This window comes from Nerophis lumbriciformis, linkage group LG04 (genome assembly GCF_033978685.3).
Source record: "Nerophis lumbriciformis linkage group LG04, RoL_Nlum_v2.1, whole genome shotgun sequence".
Taxonomy (NCBI): Eukaryota; Metazoa; Chordata; class Actinopteri; order Syngnathiformes; family Syngnathidae; genus Nerophis; species Nerophis lumbriciformis.
In genome coordinates this window covers 23,929,178-23,949,937 of record NC_084551.2, presented here as the reverse complement: position 1 = coordinate 23,949,937, position 20,760 = coordinate 23,929,178, and the positions used below count along the sequence as shown (strand labels likewise).

Here is a 20,760-nt window from a genome sequence, read left to right as displayed (position 1 = left end):
ATAAAAAGATTAGTAAGAATAACAATGTCACACTTACATTAAAACAGTAAACAGGCTGTATAGATTCTACAGTGTTAACATTTAAATTCATGGTGTAAAAATGTCTTTGCAAACATTATTTTGGTGACCTTATGACAAGCGGACCAGCCAGGAAACCCCACCCTCATCATCTTCCGCATTCCACACACACGCACACACACACACACACACACACACACACACACACACACACACACACACACACACACACACATACCCACACACATTCTTGTATTTGTACCATCTTGAGACCTCCGAAAAATGCCTACCTCTTTAGGACCACCCTTTCTACATATATAAATATTTGTGTTTACAACATTAATAATATATACATACTATGCAAATATAAAAAAGGTAAGCTTTTAGTAAACATTTTTTGTTTGTAATTGGTTTTTAATCGGGGCTTCACGGTGGCAGAGGGGTTAGTGCATCTGCCTCACAATACGAAGGTCCTGAGTAGTCATGGGTTCAATCCCGGGATCTTTCTGTGTGGAGTTTGCATGTTCTCCCCGTGACTGCGTGGGTTCCCTCCGGGTACTCCGGCTTCCTCCCACTTCCAAAGACATGCACCTGGGGATAGGTTGATTGGCAACACTAAATTGGCCCTAGTGTGTGAATGTGAGTGTGAATGTTGTCTGTCTATCTGTGTTGGCCCTGCGATGAGGTGGCGACTTGTCCAGGGTGTACACAGCCTTCCGCCCGATTGTAGCTGAGATAGGCTCCAGCGCCCCCCGCGACCCCAAAAGGAATAAGCGGTAGAAAATGGATGGTTTTTAATCTCCATTATTTACTTCAAGTTATTACAGTAAGTCTCTATATACATCCATCCATCCATCCATCCATCCATCTATTTTCTACCACTTGTTCCATTCGGGGTCTTTATTTCATTTTTTCTATACATTTTGGCCAAAGGGGGCGCATTTGAATTTCTTACACACACTTGTTATAACATATGTTGGCCAGAAGGGGAGCACTTCCAATTTTTACACACACCTGTTATTTCATATGTTGACCAGAGGGGGAGCACTTTTAAAACCGACACACAGTCAATTTGAAAAATCCCTCCTTTTCGGGACCACCTTAATTTTGACAGTTTTCACCACCAGGGGTGCAAATGAGACATTCTCTATTAAATGCAATGGTTTTCCGCATTGGGACCAAGATGTATGTCCTAACTTGCTCATATGGAAAGTACTTTTCCATGTTGAGGTCTCAAGAAGGGTAGAAATACAAGAAAACACACACACACACACAGAAGAGAAGTGGCATGATACCCAGTAGACTTTACATGTGTGTGTGCAAATGTAGTGATATTCACTTAAGTAAATGTTAAAAAAGGATTGTAATCATACGGAAAATACATTCATAACACAGTTTAATAGATACTAATAATGAATTCATTGTTTTATTAATGTTTTTTTCCATCACGACAAGTGGAACTTTGCCTCACCTTTCTACCCTGACCGCACATCCCTGGTGTTTTGAATATCCATTAATACCTCAACTTACGAGCTTAATTGGTTCCGTTACGGAGGTCTTAACTCAAAATACTTGTATCTCAAATCAGTGTCACCCACTGAAATGAATAAAAATCCATTTAATCGGTGCTTGGCCACCTAAAATACCTTTTAAAAATGAAAAACTCACGTTTAGATGAGAAATATTGTAAGAAAAACAATACAATCAAATGTAATACTAACAACTACAATCATTTATGAAGAATTCTGTGGATGCTTGTAACTAAAATTTTTGCTTGCAACTTGAAGCGTAACAATTGGCCGAGAAACAGCTTTTATCTCAAAACGCTTAGGTTGAGGTACCATTGTGTGTTGAACATCTGTAGACCCTTTGTACTTGAATATTGAGTCACTGAATTTTTTTTATTCTTTCCTCATATTCTTTGGTCCTGCTAGGTTTCAGCCTGAAATAATGACACATCTGCGACCTATAAAGTCCCCCTTGTGAGGGTCTTACATATGCTCCTCATCACGACGAAGGCAAGTAAGATGAATGTCTAACTAGGATTTTTACACCGTTTATCAGGGGTCTTTTCTGCTCACCCCAGACACTTAAGATCTAGTTAGCTTATCAGCTTTAAAAAATATGTTTTTCTTCATTTTTTGCAAGCTACCTCCCAGTAAAACAGCTACTTTTTGCAACACATTTAATATACATTATTTTAATTTAATTTAGTGAAGCCAAAGATCTTAGACTTTTTTTACAAGCATAGACAGATTTGTGTTTGTACAGTAATTAGTTAGTAAAAGGCACACAACTGTATTACACCATTTTTGAAAATCATTTTATTGCTACAATTGAATACTTTGTGAAACAAAAATATGTATGAATAATCAATAATCAACAATCAAAATCTTTTTCATTCTCCCAGTGCTTGTCTGTGATGCTTCTCACATGCATGTGTATGCACATTATTTGGAGACTTGAAATTGTCCATAGGTGTGAAGTATGGATGCTTGTTTGTGTTACCTAACCTGCTTTCTCTGCAGTGGTCTCTTGTTTTTGGTCTGTCTTTTGTCAGGGTTGGAAGAAAAATCACCCTGTTATATGCAAAACCACATGTCCACTGCAGATGACGCTGGCTGAGTATTTCTGGGATGTTACTGGCGTCACGTTCGGCTCATGTCCCGCCCAATGAATGCTGGTGGTGGTCAAGCTAGCTCTGTTCTCAATGGATACTGGGTGCCATTTAGCCTTTCTCGAAGAAAAAATGCCCTATACTTTTGTTGTTTTCGGCCGTACGAAAAGAAACAGAGTTCCTCGAGAGGTTAACAAAAAGGGCGGAATTGATGGAAAAAACGACGAGAAAAGCAGCTCACAATCCAGTCCAAGCGAGCAGAGTCAAAGAACGCATGAGTTTGCAGTGATCACTTCGTTAAAGGTTTGCTTGATATTTTTTGGGGGATAATATTTGTATTTCCTAAACACGTTTGCTACGAGTGTTTCGAAAAGCACCGACTTGGCGAGTCTAAATAAAAGAAAGAAAATGTAAGCAAAACTTAAAAGTTAAGTTTTTACCAAAGGCAACAATCATAAATGAAGCTTTCATCACATACACAATGTTGACATCTATAGTTATAATTTGATGAAGATGTGGAAAAACACGCAACTTGTAAACGGCACGTGCAAGAGCAACAACCATGGCTTATTTAGAAGTGAAGTTAAATCATTATATGCAACCTTACGGAGCAAAAACGATGCATATTTATTCGGTAGTCTTGATACCAATTTTCTTGACCCAGCCACACACAAAGAAGTTGTAAAACTCCATGCTTTTTTTTTATTGAAGAGATGTCCCAAACCCGATCATGGGATCTGATCTGACAGCGGCTGTGTCCCAGTGTATACATCAGGCCCGGCCCTAACCAATCTGGCGTCCTAGGCAAGATTTTAGGTGGCGCCCCCCCACATCGGCAGTGAAGTGTATATACTCACAAGAACCCGAATAGCTTTGTCTTTGACCTTTTTTTTTACTTACAACTATACCTAATATATAAAGGGGTGGAAAAGTGACGATTACCTGCAGGGCAAACATTAGCTAACCAGAAGGCAATAACAATGTAAACAAAAAACACCTGCTTAAAAGATCTAATACAAACATTTATATGCACGTACAACACTTAGAACTTTTAGCATATCAGTATGTGGAATTAAATTATGGAATGGATTAAGTAAAGAAGTTAAAAATTGTACTGATATGATCCAGTTTAAGAGGTTGTTCAAAATAATAGTGCTTACAGAGTACAAAGAAGAAGAATTATGAGAAATACTTTCAACCTTATTGAAAATAAGATATTCTTCATCTCAGTATGTTAATAATGACTGAATTAATTAATTAATTACATATTACAAAACTGTTGTATACTAATTCATAGATGTTATTTTATTATATAAAAAGGTCAGTAAATGATTCTATATATTTGTAAACGCTTTGAAGTGGGAAAGGGGTAGGATTAAATAAGCTTTGCTTCTTCCTACTCCTTTTCGGGCATGATGTAAAATGAAATGATATGAAATTGTGTGATGTATTATGATGTAAGTGTGTTCATGTTCGAAATAAACTAAAGAAAGAAAGAAATGTCCCTGAGGAATGTAAGGTGGGAGTACTGTAATTACCTAACGTTACATTATTATTTTCCATAACAATTCAGCCCCCTCCACAATATTAACCCGACGTTAAAACAGAACTAGCTATTTATTGATTAGCAATTGCCGAATCATGTAACATTAGCTTAATGCTAAAAAGCCAGGTTACTATCACATTCTGTAACAGACAAATAATTTCATGTAGGCTAACGTTACCTACCTGCTACCTCTGTCTTTTCTCGTTTCTCCTCCTCTTCTTTTCTCTTTTTTCTTCCCTGGGCACCTGACAGTTTTGGCATCTTGTGTTGATTTTTTGATGTGGTGACGTCCAAAGAGAGTCATGATACGGGAAGGGAGGGGGCGCACCGTGCGGGGGGGGGGGGGGCGTAATGTTGTAACAAATAATATTTCTATTAAATAGGCTTTACTTTGCATTTTAATTAACGTGGGATTATTTTTTGTATTTAGAAATAATAGTACCAACTTCTTCTTTTTTTTTTTTTTCTCCAACATTTGTGGCACTGGCGTGGCGCCCCCTGATGGACGGCGCCCTTAGCATTTGCCTATACGGCCTATGCCACGGGCCGGCCCTGGTATACATGACTAGATCGCACTTATGTGAAGGATTTCTTTAAAAGGGATGTACGCTCAGGAAGATACAATAACATTTCTGGATTACTTGTTACATGTACAATACACACATGCATGAGTTGCATGAATTCTAGGAGGGTGCGTGTCTTGCCAGAACACTGGCTCAAATTTGAGAGCAATCTACAACAAACGCGTCATCTATCCACAGTGCGAAGACACTTCTAAAATACCAATCGTCAACACCATCGCGGAAAATAAAGTTTCTTCCAAGCAACATTATCACTAGAGGACTAGAAAAAAAAGGAATGGCTAAGCATGCTACACACACACACAGTGAGCAGGACGATACAAGAAGCTACAACTGCTAAAGCTTCGATGTAAGTAGGAGTGATCGAATCCAAATGTCAATAATATCGATACCTTTGCATATACGATACTAGAATGATTTGATTGATATTTTTTTCTTTTTCCTATTATTACATATTACATACATATTAAACAAGTTGAAAAACGTATTCGGGTGTTACCATTTAGTGGTCAATTGTACGGAATATGTACTGTACTGTGCAACCTACTAATAAAAGTCTCAATCAATCAATCAAATACGTATTTGTGATAGTTTTTGTCCAAAAACTTTTTATATATATATATATATATATATATATATATATATATATATATATCTCCATCCATCCATTTTCTACCGCTTATTCCCTTCGGGGTCGCGGGGGGCGCTGGAGCCTATCTCAGCTACAATCGGGCGGAAGGCGGGGTACACCCTGGACAAGTCACTACATCGTCGCAGAGCCAACACAGATAGACAGACAACATTCACACTCACATTCACACACTACGGCCAATTTAGTGTTGCCAATCAACCTATCCCCAGGTGCATGTCTTTGGAGGTGGGAGGAAGCCGGAGTACCCGGAGGGAACCCACGCAGTCAAGGGGAGAACATGCAAACTCCACACAGAAAGATCCCGAGCACGGGATTGAACCCAGGACTACTCAGGACCTTCGTATTGTGAGGCAGACGCACTAACCCCTCTACCACCGTGCTGCCCATATATATATATAGTCGGGGTTTCTGTGGTTTATCCGTTATACAGTGCTCAGAGCAGAATATACGTTAGGTCAGGAAAAAACACAGAGGCTTTTTCATCCCTACAAGCCTGTTTCACAGGTTTCCCTGCTCGTCAGGGAATAGGGAATGGCGATCAGGGAAACAGGCTTGTAGGGATGAAAAAGCCTCTGTGTTTTTTTCCTGACCTAACGTATATACATATATATATATATATATGGATATATATATATACAAACCCCGTTTCCATATGAGTTGGGAAAGTGTGTTAGATGTAAATATAAATGGAATACAATTATTTGCAAATCCTTTTCAACCCATATTCAATTGAATGCACTACAAAGACAAGATATTTGATGTTCAAACTCATAAACTTTATTTTTTCTTTTGCAAATAATAATTAACTTAAAATTTCATGGCTGCAACACGTGCCAAAGTAGTTGGGAAAGGGCATGTTCACCACTGTGTTACATGGCCTTTCCTTTTAACAACACTCAGTAAACGTTTGGGAACTGAGGAGACACATTTTTTAAGCTTCTCAGGTGGAATTCTTTCCCATTCTTGCTTGATGTACAGCTTAAGTTGTTCAACAGTCCGGCGGTCTCCGTTGTGGTATTTTAGGCTTCATAATGCGCCACACATTTTCAATGGGAGACAGGTCTGGACTACAGGCAGGCCAGTCTAGTACCCGCACTCTTTTACTATGAAGCCACGTTGATGTAACACGTAGCTTGGCATTGTCTTGCTGAAATAAGCAGGGGCGTCCATGGTAGCGTTGCTTGGATGGCAACATATGTTGCTCCAAAACCTGTATGTACCTTTCAGCATTAATGGCGCCTTCACAGATGTGTAGGTTACCCATGTCTTGGGCACTAATACACTCCATACCAATCACAGATGCTGGCTTTTCAACTTTGCGCCTATAACAATCCGGATGGTTTTTTTCCTCTATGGTCCGGAGGACACGACGTCCACAGTTTCCAAAAACAATTTGAAATGTGGACTCGTCAGACCACAGAACACTTTTCCACTTTGTATCAGTCCATCTTAGATGAGCTCGGGCCCAGCGAAGCCAACGGCGTTTCTGAGTGTTGTTGATAAACGGTTTTCACCTTGAATAGGAGAGTTTTAACTTGCACTTACAGATGTAGCGACCAACTGTAGTTACTGACAGTGGGTTTCTGAAGTGTTCCTGAGCCCATGTGGTGATATCCTTTACACACTGATGTCGCTTGTTGATGCAGTACTGCCTGAGGGATCGAAGGTCACGGGCTTAGCTGCTTACGTGCAGTGATTTCTCCAGATTCTCAGAACCCTTTGATGATAATACGGACCGTAGATGTTGAAATACCTAAATTCCTTGCAATAGCTGGTTGAGAAAGGTTTTTCTTAAACTGTTCAACAATTTGCTCACACATTTGTTGACAAAGTGTTGACCTTCGCCTCATCCTTGTTTGTGAATGACTGAGCATTTCATGGAATCTACTTTTATACCCAATCATGGCACCCACCTGTTCCCAATTTGCCTGTTCACCTGTGGGATGTTCCAAATAAGTGTTTGATGAGCATTCCTCAACTTGATCACTTGATCAGTCTTTATTGCCACCTTTCCCAACTTCTTTGTCACGTGTTGCTGGCATCAAATTCTAAAGTCAATGATTATTTGCAAAAAGAAAAATGTTTATGAGTTTGAACATCAAATATGTTGTCTTTGTAGCATATTCAACTGAATATGGGTTGAAAATGATTTGCAAATCATTGTATTCCGTTTATATTTACATCTAACACATTTTCCCAACTCATATGGAAACGGGGTTTGTATATATATATCCATCCATCCATCCACTTTCTACCGCTTGTCCCTTTATTTATATATATATATATATATATATATATATATATATATATATATATATATATATATATGTATATATATATATATATATATATATATATATATATATATATATATATATATATATATATATATATATATATATATATAGTATGTGTTAAATTTAATACCACAAATTTAATATTTCATCTTATCTGAAGCAATGCTAGCACATTTTAGATTTGATAAGATTAGCTTTATAAATATGTGTTATATTGTTGACTAGCATTTTCAGTTCTATAATCTATTATCAAAGAATAGCTTCAGGATAAGTAATATAATAAAACGTATTTTTTTTAAATGTATTCCTAAATAAAAAAATTACAAAAATGTAGGAATTGATTTAGAACTGGAATAAATTAGAATCGCGATTCGGAAGTGAAACGATTTTTTTGCGCATCTGTAATAGGTAAGTAGCTAGGTAGGTAGGTAGATAAAGGGCATTGAAGTACGAGCAGCTACATAACTAAAGTGGATTCAGAGGACCTGATCACCACTGAGCTCTTCTTGGAAAAATTATCTGAATCCCTGCGGGAATGTTTCATCCCAGGGGCGCATTGGTTCAGCAGCAGCTTGCAGCGCCTCATAAACTTCTGCCCCAGAAAAGCGTATATGATGGGATTCAAGCAGCAGTGTGTTAATGCAAGGGCCTCGCTCACCATTACTGACAGTTTTACATTTTTGATCGAATTGCAGTCGTTCAGCAATTTCAATTCAGTCTGCAGGAAGTAAAGAAAAACTGAAATGTTATATGGTGTCCATAAAAGGAAGAAGACAACCACGATAGCAACTATCAGCTTGACAATTCTCTGCTTCTTTGAGCTCCTCATCCTCATCAAGACAGGGATGATCCTGGAGTAGCACAGCACCATCACGAGCAAGGGAAGCACGAGACCCACAACATTATTTGCTGAGATGTTGTACACCTTCCAGACCATGTTGTCTGGTTCGTAACTGCAACCGATCCCATAAGACTCCTTTGTCTCTTTGGTGAAAATAAAAGCAGGAATGGAGACACACAAGCTCAGCAACCACACAACCGCCGTGAGAGCGACCCCTGTTCTCACAGTGCGGTACTTTGCCACCTTTGCGCTGTGTAAAATGACTACGTAGCGGTCCACTGTCATGACAACCAGGATGAAGATGCTGCTGAAGAAGCCAGTGCTCTTGCAGCCACCAGCAAAATGGCACAAGAAGCCACCGTGGGTCCATTCTTTGACCAGAGTGTAGTGGGTAAAGAGTGGCAGTGTGACGATGAAGAGCAGGTCAGACAGAGCCAAGTTGACAAGGCAGATGTCTGTCAAGGTGGTTTGGTTGCGGTATCGCACTACGACACTCACCACCAGAGCATTGCCTTCGAGGAAGAGTTAAAAACATGGTCAAAGAGCATTGCTATTGTAGATGTGGTAGCAAATCTGACACTTACCGATGAAGCCCAGAATGAAAACCAAAGAGTACAGAACAGTGATGAACACGAAGCTGAAGTCCATCGTGCTACCAAGGACGCAAGGACTGAAATAGTCACCATAGTAGTAGTCACCATATTCCATTGTCATGTTCATAGTGACAGTAGTCTCTGCAGACACAAGATTTGAAACATCCAACTCCATTAAAAACTAACAACACTGTAAAGCTCCTTATTCAATGTATTTATTTATTTACAAACGTTTGTACTTGAATTAGGACAATGCATATTCATCAACATAGAGCAACAATGTAAATATGCCGGAGGTAGCACAATAGCTCATTTTCATCCGTTGTCCTAAGGCAGGTTAATACAGTAAACATTCAACAGGTCATGACACAAAACAATACATAAATCACAAGACTTTACCCATTACAAGCATACCATAAGCACAGTCCATGAACAAAAAGTAAAACAAACAACAAACAAAAAAACAAGTGAATAATCGAATTGTGCGTGCATGTCTGATTAGTTTTCAACCACTGTTTCAGTGCAGTTTCAAATGTTGAATAGGTGTCACAGTTTCTGACATGGGCTGGCAGCCTGTTCCATGACTGTATGCCTCTGATAGACCCCACCATTTGGCCTAATTTAGTCCTGCGCCTTTGTACGTTGCAGTCCCCTCTGGTCACTGCTCTAATGATTACTTGACTGCAATTTTTTAATTAATAAAATCTATCAAGGGAGGCGGAGCAAGTTTATTTAGAACTCATCTAAAGATGAGGCAAGCATCCATGAATATCTGATAATTATCTAAATCCAAAATATTATACTTACTTAAAATGTTACAATAATGATACTTTAGAGGCTTTTTGTCTATAATTTTTAGTGTTCTCTTGAAGAGAGACTTTAGTGGCTTCAGGATATTCTCTGAGGCAGTGATTTTCAACCACTGTGCCGCGGCACACTAGTGTGCCGTGAGATATTGTCTGTTGTGCCGTGGGAAATTATGCAACTTCACCTAATTGGTCCAAAAAATATTTTTTGCAAATCAATAATCATAATAATGTGCCGTTGTCTAGTGCCTGTGCTGTGTAGAGCTTGGCAGGGTTATCTTGTAATACTCCATATCAGTAGGTGGCAGCAGGTAGTTCATTGCTTTGTAGAAGTCGGAACGCGTCGAGGATGGTTTGTCGTGATCCCAATATGCAGAGCACAGCGAAAGACAGTGTGCAGGTAAAAAGGTATGTAACGCTTGAACCAAAAATCAACAAAAGGCAAGTCCCGCTAGGAAAAAGCACTGAAGCATAGGGATGGCTATGTAAAACAAAAGTAAAACTGAACTGGCTACAAAGTCAACAAAAACAGAATGCTGGACGACAGCAAAAACTTACAGCGTGTGGAGCAAAGACGGCGTCCACAAAGCACATCCGTACATGACATGACAATCAACAATGTCCCCACAAAGAAGGTTAGCGTACGCACAACTTAAATAGTCTTGATTGCGAAAACAAAGCAGGTGCGGGCAATAGCACTCAAAGAAAGGCGGGAAGCTGCTACAGGAGAACACCAACAAAACAGGAAAGGTCACCAAAATAACAGCGCAAGACAGGAACTAAAGCACGACATACAGGAAACAACAACAAACTCAAAATAAGGCACGACAACCTGGTGGAGTTTCATTTTTTAACCTTTTCTGCTGGTGGTGTGCCTCCGTATTTTTTTTATGAAAAAAATGTGCCTTGGCTCTAAAAAGGTTGAAAAACACTGCTCTGAGGTATGGGACGAAGTTGTATAGCAGTAGTGTATGTGGCTTAATATCATGGCATGCATATATACCTTTGCCGACTCTGTAGTGAGAGAAGGTTTAATGTGTTTAAAATTGTACAGATTAAACTTAATTATATGTTAAATTTTCTTAACATGCTGCTTGAAATTTAAGTTGGAATAAAAGAATACACCAAGATATTTAAATTGTTCTACCACATCTAATCTCTCACCATTGACTAGCACAGTTGGTTGTTCACCATTCGCTGACTGCCGAGAGAAAAACATTGACTGTTTTTTAGTGTTGAGATGCAGACAAGAGTCTTGGAGCCAGTGGGACGCTGGGAACATGGCACCAGAGAGAAATGCAGCGGCTTCACATTTTGTTTTTGCATGAACATACAAAACGGTGTCATCAGCATATACCTGTACCTTTACAGCTCTACACACATTAGGTAGATTATTGACATTTAGCTTGAATAAAATTGGTCCCAGTACTGAGCCTTGTGTAACACCAGCTGTGCATGCAAGAAAGGTAGATTGTGAGTTAACAACTTGCACTGCTTGTTTTCAGCCCGGCAGATATGATTTTATCCAGCAGAGGACACTGTTAGAGAAATTAAAATGGGTTAGTTTAGCGATTAGAACCTTATGATTGATTGTGTCAAAGGAAGGAACAGAGCACCCACAATACCACCCTGGCCTAGTAGATGTTTTAAATTTTCCAGAAAATAACAAGTGGCTGCCTCTGTGGATTGATGCTTCCTAAACCCAAACAGCATTGGATGGAGTGAGATCTGACTATTATTTAGATATTCAGTTAGTTGCACAGCAACCCATTTCTCTGCAATTTTTGAAACATTGGGTAAAATACTAATTGGATGGTAATTCTCTGGTTTTGTTTTGTGACCACTCTTGTATATTGGGGTGGCTCTGGTAATCTATACCTTGTCTAATAGATTGATAATAGATAATTAAACATAATTTAAATGGATTGTTTGCATGTCCTCCCCGTGACTGCGTGGGTTCCCTCCGGGTACTCCGGCTTCCTCCCACCTCCAAAGACATGCACCTGGGGATAGGTTGATTGGCAACACTAAATTGGCCCTAGTGTGTGAATGTGAGTGTGAATGTTGTCTGTCTATCTGTGTTGGCCCTGCGATGAGGTGGCGACCTGTCCAGGGTGTACCCCGCCTTCCGCCCGATTGTAGCTGAGATAGGCTCCAGCGCCCCCCACGACCCCGAAGGGAATAAGCGGTAGAAAATGGATGGATGGATGGTGTCCTTAAAGCAGACCTACTGTATGACTATTTTAATATACATTTAAAACAATTTATTTTAGTCTAGATAATATCTATTGGTTTTTGCTTTGGTGTAAATTTTGCTGTAGTTACATTTACAATCTGTTTTTTCTCCTGTCTGCACGAGGTTCGATTCTAGAGGCGTTCCCAGATTGCAAATTAAACCATACCCCACCTGCTCCAAAAGTACCATAATTTATCTTTTGAAAATGTACACTGTTTAAATATATATCTTTTTTTTTTTTACCGAACACGGTCGAAAATAAATTTCTTAAGGGTCATATAGAGTCTCCCGGTCACAACATTAGGTACACCTACACACTCTAATCGAGTCAGAAAGTGCAAAAAAAAAGCAGATTTTAGGAGCATTAATATCACTGAGTGTCACACATTATGCTCATGTCCAGATTAGATGAAAATAATACTTTAGCCTACCTTTTTGTGTTTCCTCAGCCTGAAGCAAATGGGGAGAAGCCCCTCCCCAGACTGCAAAACCCCACAAACAGAGGCATCTAAAACTGCATGCAAGCTCACGCCAATATACATGAAGCTTATGATTTGATGCTTTGGCATTGTTTAGCATGAGTATCCAACATTGTCACATTTGTACGTTTGTAAGTCAAAAAAGACACAATTCATTATAGGTCCCCTTTGAACAACTTGAATAACTTACTATCTTAACAGGTTTAAAAAACATTGCTTTTCCTTATTTGTCTTAAGCTTCTGGATCCCCTCTGAAGTCATCTGTCACCTCTGACTAGTCACTTACAGTATGTCAATGTATTTGTTGTTTTAAGTATATTTTTACTAGTGCTGTCAAACGGTTATATTTTTAAAACAGATGAGTCACATTTTATCTTTATAATTTTTTGCGATTAATCAGTTAACTACTTGCGCACATAATTTAAATTCACTTTAAAAAAAGACATCAATATTTTGACACAAAAGCAATTTTATTGTCAGAATGTCATACTTGAATGAATAATTTGTTTTTGATTTTTTAAAACAGTTGAATCTAATGTCCGGTTAGGGTTTCTTTGGAAGTGGGCGGTTTAGCTCGGTTGGTAGAGCGGCCGTGTCAGCAACTTGAGGGTTGCAGGTTCGATCCCCGCTTCCGACCATCCTAGTCACTGCCGTTGTGTCCTTGAGCAAGACACTTTACCCACCTGCTCCCAGTGCCACCCACACTGGTTTAAATGTAACTTAGATATTGGGTTTCACTATGTAAAGCGCTTTGAGTCACTAGAGAAAAGCGCTATATAAATATAATTCACTTCACAATTCACTTCAAGTGAGCTTTGCCAGCTGGTACAACAGTTGACATCACTCATCTTTGCACTAAGGTATGCATTGACCTGATCACAGACTGTATAACAACCCATACATTTGTGTTCAAATTAAATTGTGATTAATCAGTATTTATACATTATTGTTTTGTAATCAATAGCATGAGTTAACGCATTAAATTTGACAGTCCTGCTTTTTATGGAACAATCGTTATAAATACAGTAGTAATCATTATTTTTGAAGTGCTATTATGTATGTACATTATACTGAACCACCTCTAATCAATTGTGAGTCTGCCCAGTAATCTGATTAAGAGAGTGCATCTGTCACCTGATGGTTCTGGGTAATGCTGATGGTCTAGTTTATTTCAAATATGCTAAGCAAAGTTACATTAAAATAACATTAAATGTACACTTGCACAAGTCAATATATCCAAAAAGTAGTATAAAAAAGCAGATCGTATTTAGCCTGCAATGCATCAGGAAAGTATTCACAGCACTCCACTTTTTTCACATTTTTGTGTTACATATAGCCTTGTTCCAAAATGGAATAACTTCAATTTTGTTTTCAAAATTCTATAAATAATACCCCCTAATGACAATGTTAAAAGTTATTTTTTTTTGCAAATTTATAAACAAAACAAAAAATATCACATGTACATAAGTATTCACAGCCTTTGCTCAATACCTTGTTGATGCACCTTTGGCAGCAATTACAAAAACACTTCCCATCAAATCTAATGGAGCTTGAGGTGCTGCAAAGAGGAATGGGCAAAGAACAATGAGCGAAACTGCCCAAAGATACTGTATGTGTGCCAAGCTTGTGGCACTGCTGGACTCTGGAAAGAGATTCCGCAGCCTCCGTAGCAGAACCTCCAGGTTCTGTAACAGCTTCTTCCCTCAGGCCATAAGATTCTTGAACACATCATAATAATCCCCTCAATTCCCCCCAAAAAACAGATTAACTTGCTGTCCTATAAACACAATACAACATACATCCGTAAATATGGATGCATATGCAAAAGTGCAATATATTTATCTGTACAGTAAATCTATTTATATCTGCACATTCTTTTGTAAATGCAAACACTGCACCTTATTGCTCTTTTATTCTGCACTACAACCAGCGAATGCAACAAAATGTTGTTCTTATCTGTACTGTAAAGTTCAAATTTGAATGACAATAAAGGAAGTCTAAGTCTGAACAACAAAGTTTTGAGCAAAGGCTGTGAATACTTAGCACAATTTAAGTAAAAAAAAATACAATTATATATATATATATATATATATATATATATATATATATATATATATATATATATATATTCACATTGTCCTTATGGGGTATTGTCTGTAGAATTCTGAGGAAAAAAATGTATGTATTCCATTCTGGAATACATCTATAACATAACAAAATGTGAAAAAAAGTTAAGTTCACATGCAATGTATATTCACTGTACTCGCTAGGATAAGAAAATTCCATAAAACATTTTTTTCCAGTGAGGATAACCCTTTTGTTTTTTCTATGGACTATTTTTTGCAAATGTCTGTTTTCTCTAGTTTGCATGTCAGTATTCACATAATGTATTCAAAATAGTGCAGAATTATATGTCCGTCAGTAGATTTGCCATTTGCTATAACGACTACACTTATTTCAATGTCCTTATTTATTCAAAAAGCCATAGTGACAAGTATTCTGTGTGACCCCTTTCCCCAAACTATTTCACAGCTCAACACAACATTATTAAACAGGAGATTTCTTCAGAAAGATTGTTCCAAATTATCTGTGCTAAAATGTTACCTGACATGGTTAAAGGTCTTCGGTGCTCCGTTCACGTCTGTATTATGCTATCACTTCAAATGACAGTAGATGCTGACCCATCCCCTTGTTAACATGCATACAGAAACAGAAGTGCTTCTTTTGGGCAACTCATAAGATTCTTATCAAGGGTGCAACAGGAAGGATTAGTACACCTAAACATTCTTACACTGTCCTTGCATTTAAACATTTGGAAAGTATCAGACAGTAAATCGGGACTGCAGGATTATAATGGCAGAGTGATTCAAAGTGACGATCTGGGTTTGAATGTGTGCGGAGTTTGCATGTCAGACTGGCTTCCTTCCACATCCCCAAAACATGCATTAGAGTTACTAAATGAAGAGTCCAACTCAGTTGTTGTCAAAGGTGCACTCCGCCTCTTAACGAAGGTTACCTTAGATGGGGCTCCAACACAACCGTGACTCTAATGAGGACAGAATGGCAAGCTCATGTAACAAAACTGTTATGGAAAGAAATGCCCATATGCTATGAAAAAAAACGTTTTTGTCTGACCTTTATATCTTTTGTCATGCTGTTAAGTATTGCATGAACAAGGCATGGTATGTAGTTTAGTAGAGTAACAGTAGCCTCTAGTGGTGGAAAATAATTTTGCTAGTACACACAGGCTCAATGTGAGATTGTAGGAAGGTACAAAGCATGCCGGGAAAAAATACCAGGTACATCTAGAACAGGGGTCACCAACCTTTTTGAAACCAAGAGCTACTTCTTGGGTACTGATTAATGCGAAGGGCTACCAGTTTGAAACACACTTAAATAAATTGCCAGAAATAGCCAATTTGCTCAATTGACCTTTAACTCTATGTTATTATTAATAATTAATGATATTTATCTTTGTGGAAACACTGATCATCTTAATGATTTCTCACAATAAATATATATAGAAACAGATAAATATCAATATGCAACACTTTATTTTTATATTTTCTCTAAGTGCACATTTTTCAAATTGAACATTTTCAAATGATCACTTCTAAGACAGTCTTGTGAAATCACAATATCCCATTTTAACTAGCTAGCCACTAACATTTTTTAACAAATCATGAATTACTTTGCACCATGTTTGTACAAAGAATAACTCATGTAAAATACAAAAGTCAACTCTCAAATTTTTAAATAAATCATGTCACACTTTGAACTGGACACCAAATCTGTTATCTGTTTCTTTGTCAGTTAGTGAAGACAAAGTCTTTTAAATATTTTCTTGGATTTTCAAATTCTATTTGAGTTTTGTCTCTCTTAGAATTAAAAATGTCGAGCAAAGCGAGACCAGCTTGCTAGTAAATAAATAAAATTTAAAAAATAGAGGTAAGTGGTAAGTGCTGCTTTTTGAGCTATTTTTAGAACAGGCCAGCGGGCTACTCATCTAGTCCTTACGGGCGACCTGGTGCCCGCGGGCACCGCGTTGGTGACCCCGGATCTAGAATCTCATCATCATTTATGATTAAGGCTTTTTTTTTAAAATCACAATAAAACATTTAAAAAACGGTTTTATTGCAATAGTTAACTATTGTAAACATTTTAAATATTAAAGACGATAAGACGATGCAAACTCCACCTGGCGCTAAGTGATTTCCCACTGAGAATGATTGACGTGGGATCTGCTGACAAAGGCGGGATATAAGAAAGCTCCATCAAGTTAGATTTGAACAGTCGCTGCAAGCAGCATTGTTACCCAACATAAAAGTTCCGTCAGGTGATATTCTGTTATATTATTTGAGGAGTGATATAAATAACTGGTGTTGTCCTTGTTGCTCTAAATTACTCGATTGAAGCTAGGTTACTTGAAAATGCTCCATTTAATATGGCGACCAATGCGACAATGGAGCTTTTATTTTCAAAACAACAAACCGGAAGTTCGTTTTCCTAACTGTTAAACTTGACATCGGCTGAGGCATAACCAGCTGGGGGGGCGCATGAAGATTAAATCAAAGTGGACTTGACAAGCCGAGCAAGTGAGTTCGTCTTCTATCAAATACATTCATAAAACTATCATATTTTGTTCCTTTTATGTGTCGTAGTTAGCCCTTCAAAGTACTTTGCGGTCTTTTATGCGCCAAAACCGTCACCTTTGCTTACCCACTTGTTGGACCCTATGACACAATGACGCAGTCGTGCCCTCCCCTCAAAATACGTGCTTTGTATGCTAAATTGCAGGTGAAACCACGGCGGATATTCATTCTCTTTGGGACAAGTAGCGGAGCTGTGGAGCACATCTTGAGCGCCGCAATCTTCTCCTCAAGCTGGATTTCACCGCAATGACAGAAGCGTCAGAAGCGGCGGCTGGGTATGTCCTTGAAAAGTAGTCTCAAGTATGTTTGTCCATTATTGCTATTGTGGATTAACACTCTACAGGCCAGCGTTACAGGTCGTGGTCCATTTAGGTTTTTTAAATAAAGTTTGTTTTTCCATGATTAGAATTTAATGGGCTATATTGTCATGTAGTGCACTGTTTTTTCAACCTTTTTTGAGCCAAGGCACATTTTTTGCGTTGAAAAAAATCCGGAGGCACACCACCAGCAGAAATCATTAAAAAAATAAAACTCAGTTGACAGTAAAAAGTCGTCGCAATTGTTGGATATGAATGTAAACCATAACAATGCATCACTATAGCTCTTGTCTCAAAGTAGGTGTACTGTCACGACCTGTCACATCCCGCCCTGATTTATTTTGAGTTTTTTGCTGTTTTCCTGTGTGTAGTGTTTTAGTTCTTGTCTTGCGCTCCTATTTTGGTGGCTTTTTCTCTTTTTTTGGTATTTTCCTGTAGCAGTTTCATGTCTTCCTTTTGAGCGATATTTCTCGCATCTACTTTGTTTTAGCGATCAAGAATATTTCAGTTGTTTTTATCCTTCTTTGTGGGGACATTGTTGATTGTCATGTCACGTACAGATGTACTTTGTGGACGCCGTCTTTGCTCCACAGTAAGTCTTTGCTGTCGTCCAGCATTCTGTTTTTGTTTACTTTGTAGCCAGTTCAGTTTTAGTTTCATTCTGCATAGCCTTCCCTAAGCTTCAATGCCTTTTCTTTGGGCACTTACCTTTTGTTTATTTTTGATTTAAGCATTAGACACCTTTTTACCTGCATGCTGCCTCCCGCTGTTTCCTACATCTACAAAGCAATTAACTACCGGCTGACACCTACTGATATGGAAGAGTATTACACTGTTACTCTGCCGAGCTCTAGACAGCACCGACACTCAACAACAACACATAATTTGCAGACTATAATTATTGGTTTGCAAAAAATATTTTTAACCCAAATAGGTGAAATTAGATAATCTCCTACCCTAGTGTGCGCACAGCACAGTGGTTGAAAAACAATGATGTAGTGCATCAAGCTCTAGAATTACAGTATTGTGTTGGGTAGTGTGAGTGTCCTGTCAACAGAGAGTTCCAGCATGACCAGGATGATCCTGCGCCCCCCTTCTCTTAGTCGTTTCTCTATAAGCCAGACCTTTATAGTTTAATTGTTCCTGTTCCTGTGGTTGCTGGTTGAGAGAATAGAGACCAGGTCTTGTACAGATTATTCAATGAATGACTAACTGTTGGGGCTGTCCAAAGTTATGTTTTTATTGTGTTCAGGGTGTGGCAAGTGTTGCAAATTTACACCAGCTGATTTGAACAAGCACATGGGTTTGGATGTGGGAGGTAGCTGGAAAAACATGAGAACTCAAGTTCTTCAAGCAAGTTTGGATTTTATAAAGACGTTTGTGGGTACAGAAGTTCTGTAGGTTAAGGCCTTTTTACATGATGATGCTCCTCACTTTCTGCTGCGACTATAATTAGTATTCTATGTTCATACAGTGGAACTTTAATGTACGAAATTAATTGGTTCTTCAACATGGGGTGCCAACCAAAAAGTGTGTGTGTGTGTGTGTGTGTGTGTGTGTGTGTGTGTGTGCAAAACATTGTTAATTAGCATTAACCATGTTTTGCTAGTTCTGCAATGGAAGTAAGGGGGGGTCTATGGAATCTCCTCAGGGGCAAAAAGCATGCTGTAGCAAGAGAAGAAAATTATTTTTTATTTTCTAAATGGTCTACAACAAAAAACTTGATTATTTCAATAAAATCGATATATCTCCCAGCAGAGAAATAATTAGGGAGGGGCAGCAACTGAAGAAAGATAAAGCAAGATGTATAAATATGCTACGTTACCTTCAGTTTTATTTAAAGACAAATTTATTTGTTTCTACAATAGCAAGTAAACAGTCTGGGATGTGCAGAAAACAAAATATGCAGCATACAATCATTTTTAACACTGTTAGAAATATGCGCCACACTGTGAACCCACACCATCATCATAAACACAACAGAACAAATACCCAGAACCCTTTGCAGCACTAACTCTTCCGGGACGCTACAAGGTGTGTGTGTGTGTGTGTGTGTGTGTGTGTGTGTGTGTGTGTGTGTGTGTGTGTGTGTGTGTGTGTGTGTGTGTGTGTGTGTGTGTGTGTGTGTGTGTGTGTGTGTGTGTGTGTGTGTGTGTGTGTGTGTGTGTGTGTGTGTGTGTGTGTGTGTGTGTGTGTGTGTGTGTGTGTGTGTGTGTGTGTGTGTGTGTGTGTGTGTGTGTGTGTGTGTGTGTGTGTGTGTGTGTGTGTGTGTGTGTGTGTGTGTGTGTGTGTGTGTGTGTGTGTGTGTGTGTGTGTGTGTGTGTGTGTGTGTGTGTGTGTGTGTGTGTGTGTGTGTGTGTGTGTGTGTGTGTGTGTGTGTGTGTGTGTGTGTGTGTGTGTGTGTGTGTGTGTGTGTGTGTGTGTGTGTGTGTGTGTGTGTGTGTGTGTGTGTGTGTGTGTGTGTGTGTGTGTGTGTGTGTGTGTGTGTGTGTGTGTGTGTGTGTGTGTGTGTGTGTGTGTGTGTGTGTGTGTGTGTGTGTGTGTGTGTCCCCCCGGAAAACTTAGTGCTGCAAAGGGTTCTGGGTATTTGTTCTGTTGTGTTACGGTGCGGATGTTCTCCCGAAATGTGTTTGTCATACTTGTTTGATGTCGATTCACAGTGTGGCGTATATTTCTAAGTGTGAAAGTTGTTTATACGGCCACCCTCAGTGTAACCTGTACCGCTGTTGATCAAGTATGCGTTACATTCACGTGGGTGTGCATACGGAAGCCGCACATATCGTGTGACTGGGCCGGCACGTTGTTAGAATGGATGAAAAGCGGACGTGACGACAGCTCGTAGAGGACCTTAAAGGCAGTGCCTTTAAGGCACGCCCCCAAGACTGTAGTCCGGGTGGACTACGAGATATAATGACTGATGAACACCTTCGTTCGATAATGAAGGTTGCCTCAGCTCGAAGCCTGAGCCCCGAAATTAATGAACTAGCATCCAAGAAAAGATGCAAGGTATCTGGCTTGGGCACATCAGATTAGATCTGTGAGTTGCTAAGTGAGCAGTTTAAAGTCCTGAATGGTTGGTTTATTCATTATTTTATTTTCAAATTTATTAGCCTGTGGAAAATGTT

At 38.8% G+C, this 20,760-nt stretch overlaps 2 protein-coding genes across 12 annotated transcripts in view; one reads left to right on the top strand and one right to left on the bottom strand.

The window, feature by feature from the left end:
- Positions 1–20,760, top strand: part of cobl (cordon-bleu WH2 repeat protein) — a 176,022-nt gene that overhangs the window by 64,070 nt on the left and 91,192 nt on the right. For 5 of the 11 annotated variants that reach the window (XM_061951000.2, XM_061951040.1, XM_061951008.2 and 2 more), the window contains exons 1-2: positions 17,051–17,261; positions 17,464–17,593. In XM_061951000.2, coding sequence (XP_061806984.1) covers positions 17,565–17,593 — 29 coding nt within the window. In that variant the 5' untranslated portion in view covers positions 17,051–17,261; positions 17,464–17,564. Of the gene's footprint in view, positions 1–16,911; positions 17,003–17,047; positions 17,262–17,463; positions 17,594–20,760 lie in introns of those variants that run through there. The other 6 variants (XM_061951023.1, XM_061951015.1, XM_061950984.1 and 3 more) reach the window with 4 other exon arrangements.
- LOC133592458 (C-C chemokine receptor type 1-like) lies at positions 8,089–15,318 on the bottom strand. The gene is made up of 3 exons (XM_061945062.1): positions 15,271–15,318; positions 9,137–9,286; positions 8,089–9,064 (listed from the first exon to the last, which is right to left on the bottom strand). Exons 1-3 carry the CDS (start codon positions 15,275–15,277, stop codon positions 8,169–8,171), a joined length of 1,053 nt encoding a protein of 350 aa, XP_061801046.1. The 5' UTR covers positions 15,278–15,318; the 3' UTR covers positions 8,089–8,168.

Bases quoted from the DNA above. Each gene is read 5' to 3' on its own strand.
- LOC133592458 (XM_061945062.1), bottom strand. The intron at 9,065-9,136 runs GTAAGTGTCAGA...TCTTCCTCGAAG, and splicing joins TTTCATTCTGGGCTTCATCG to GCAATGCTCTGGTGGTGAGT.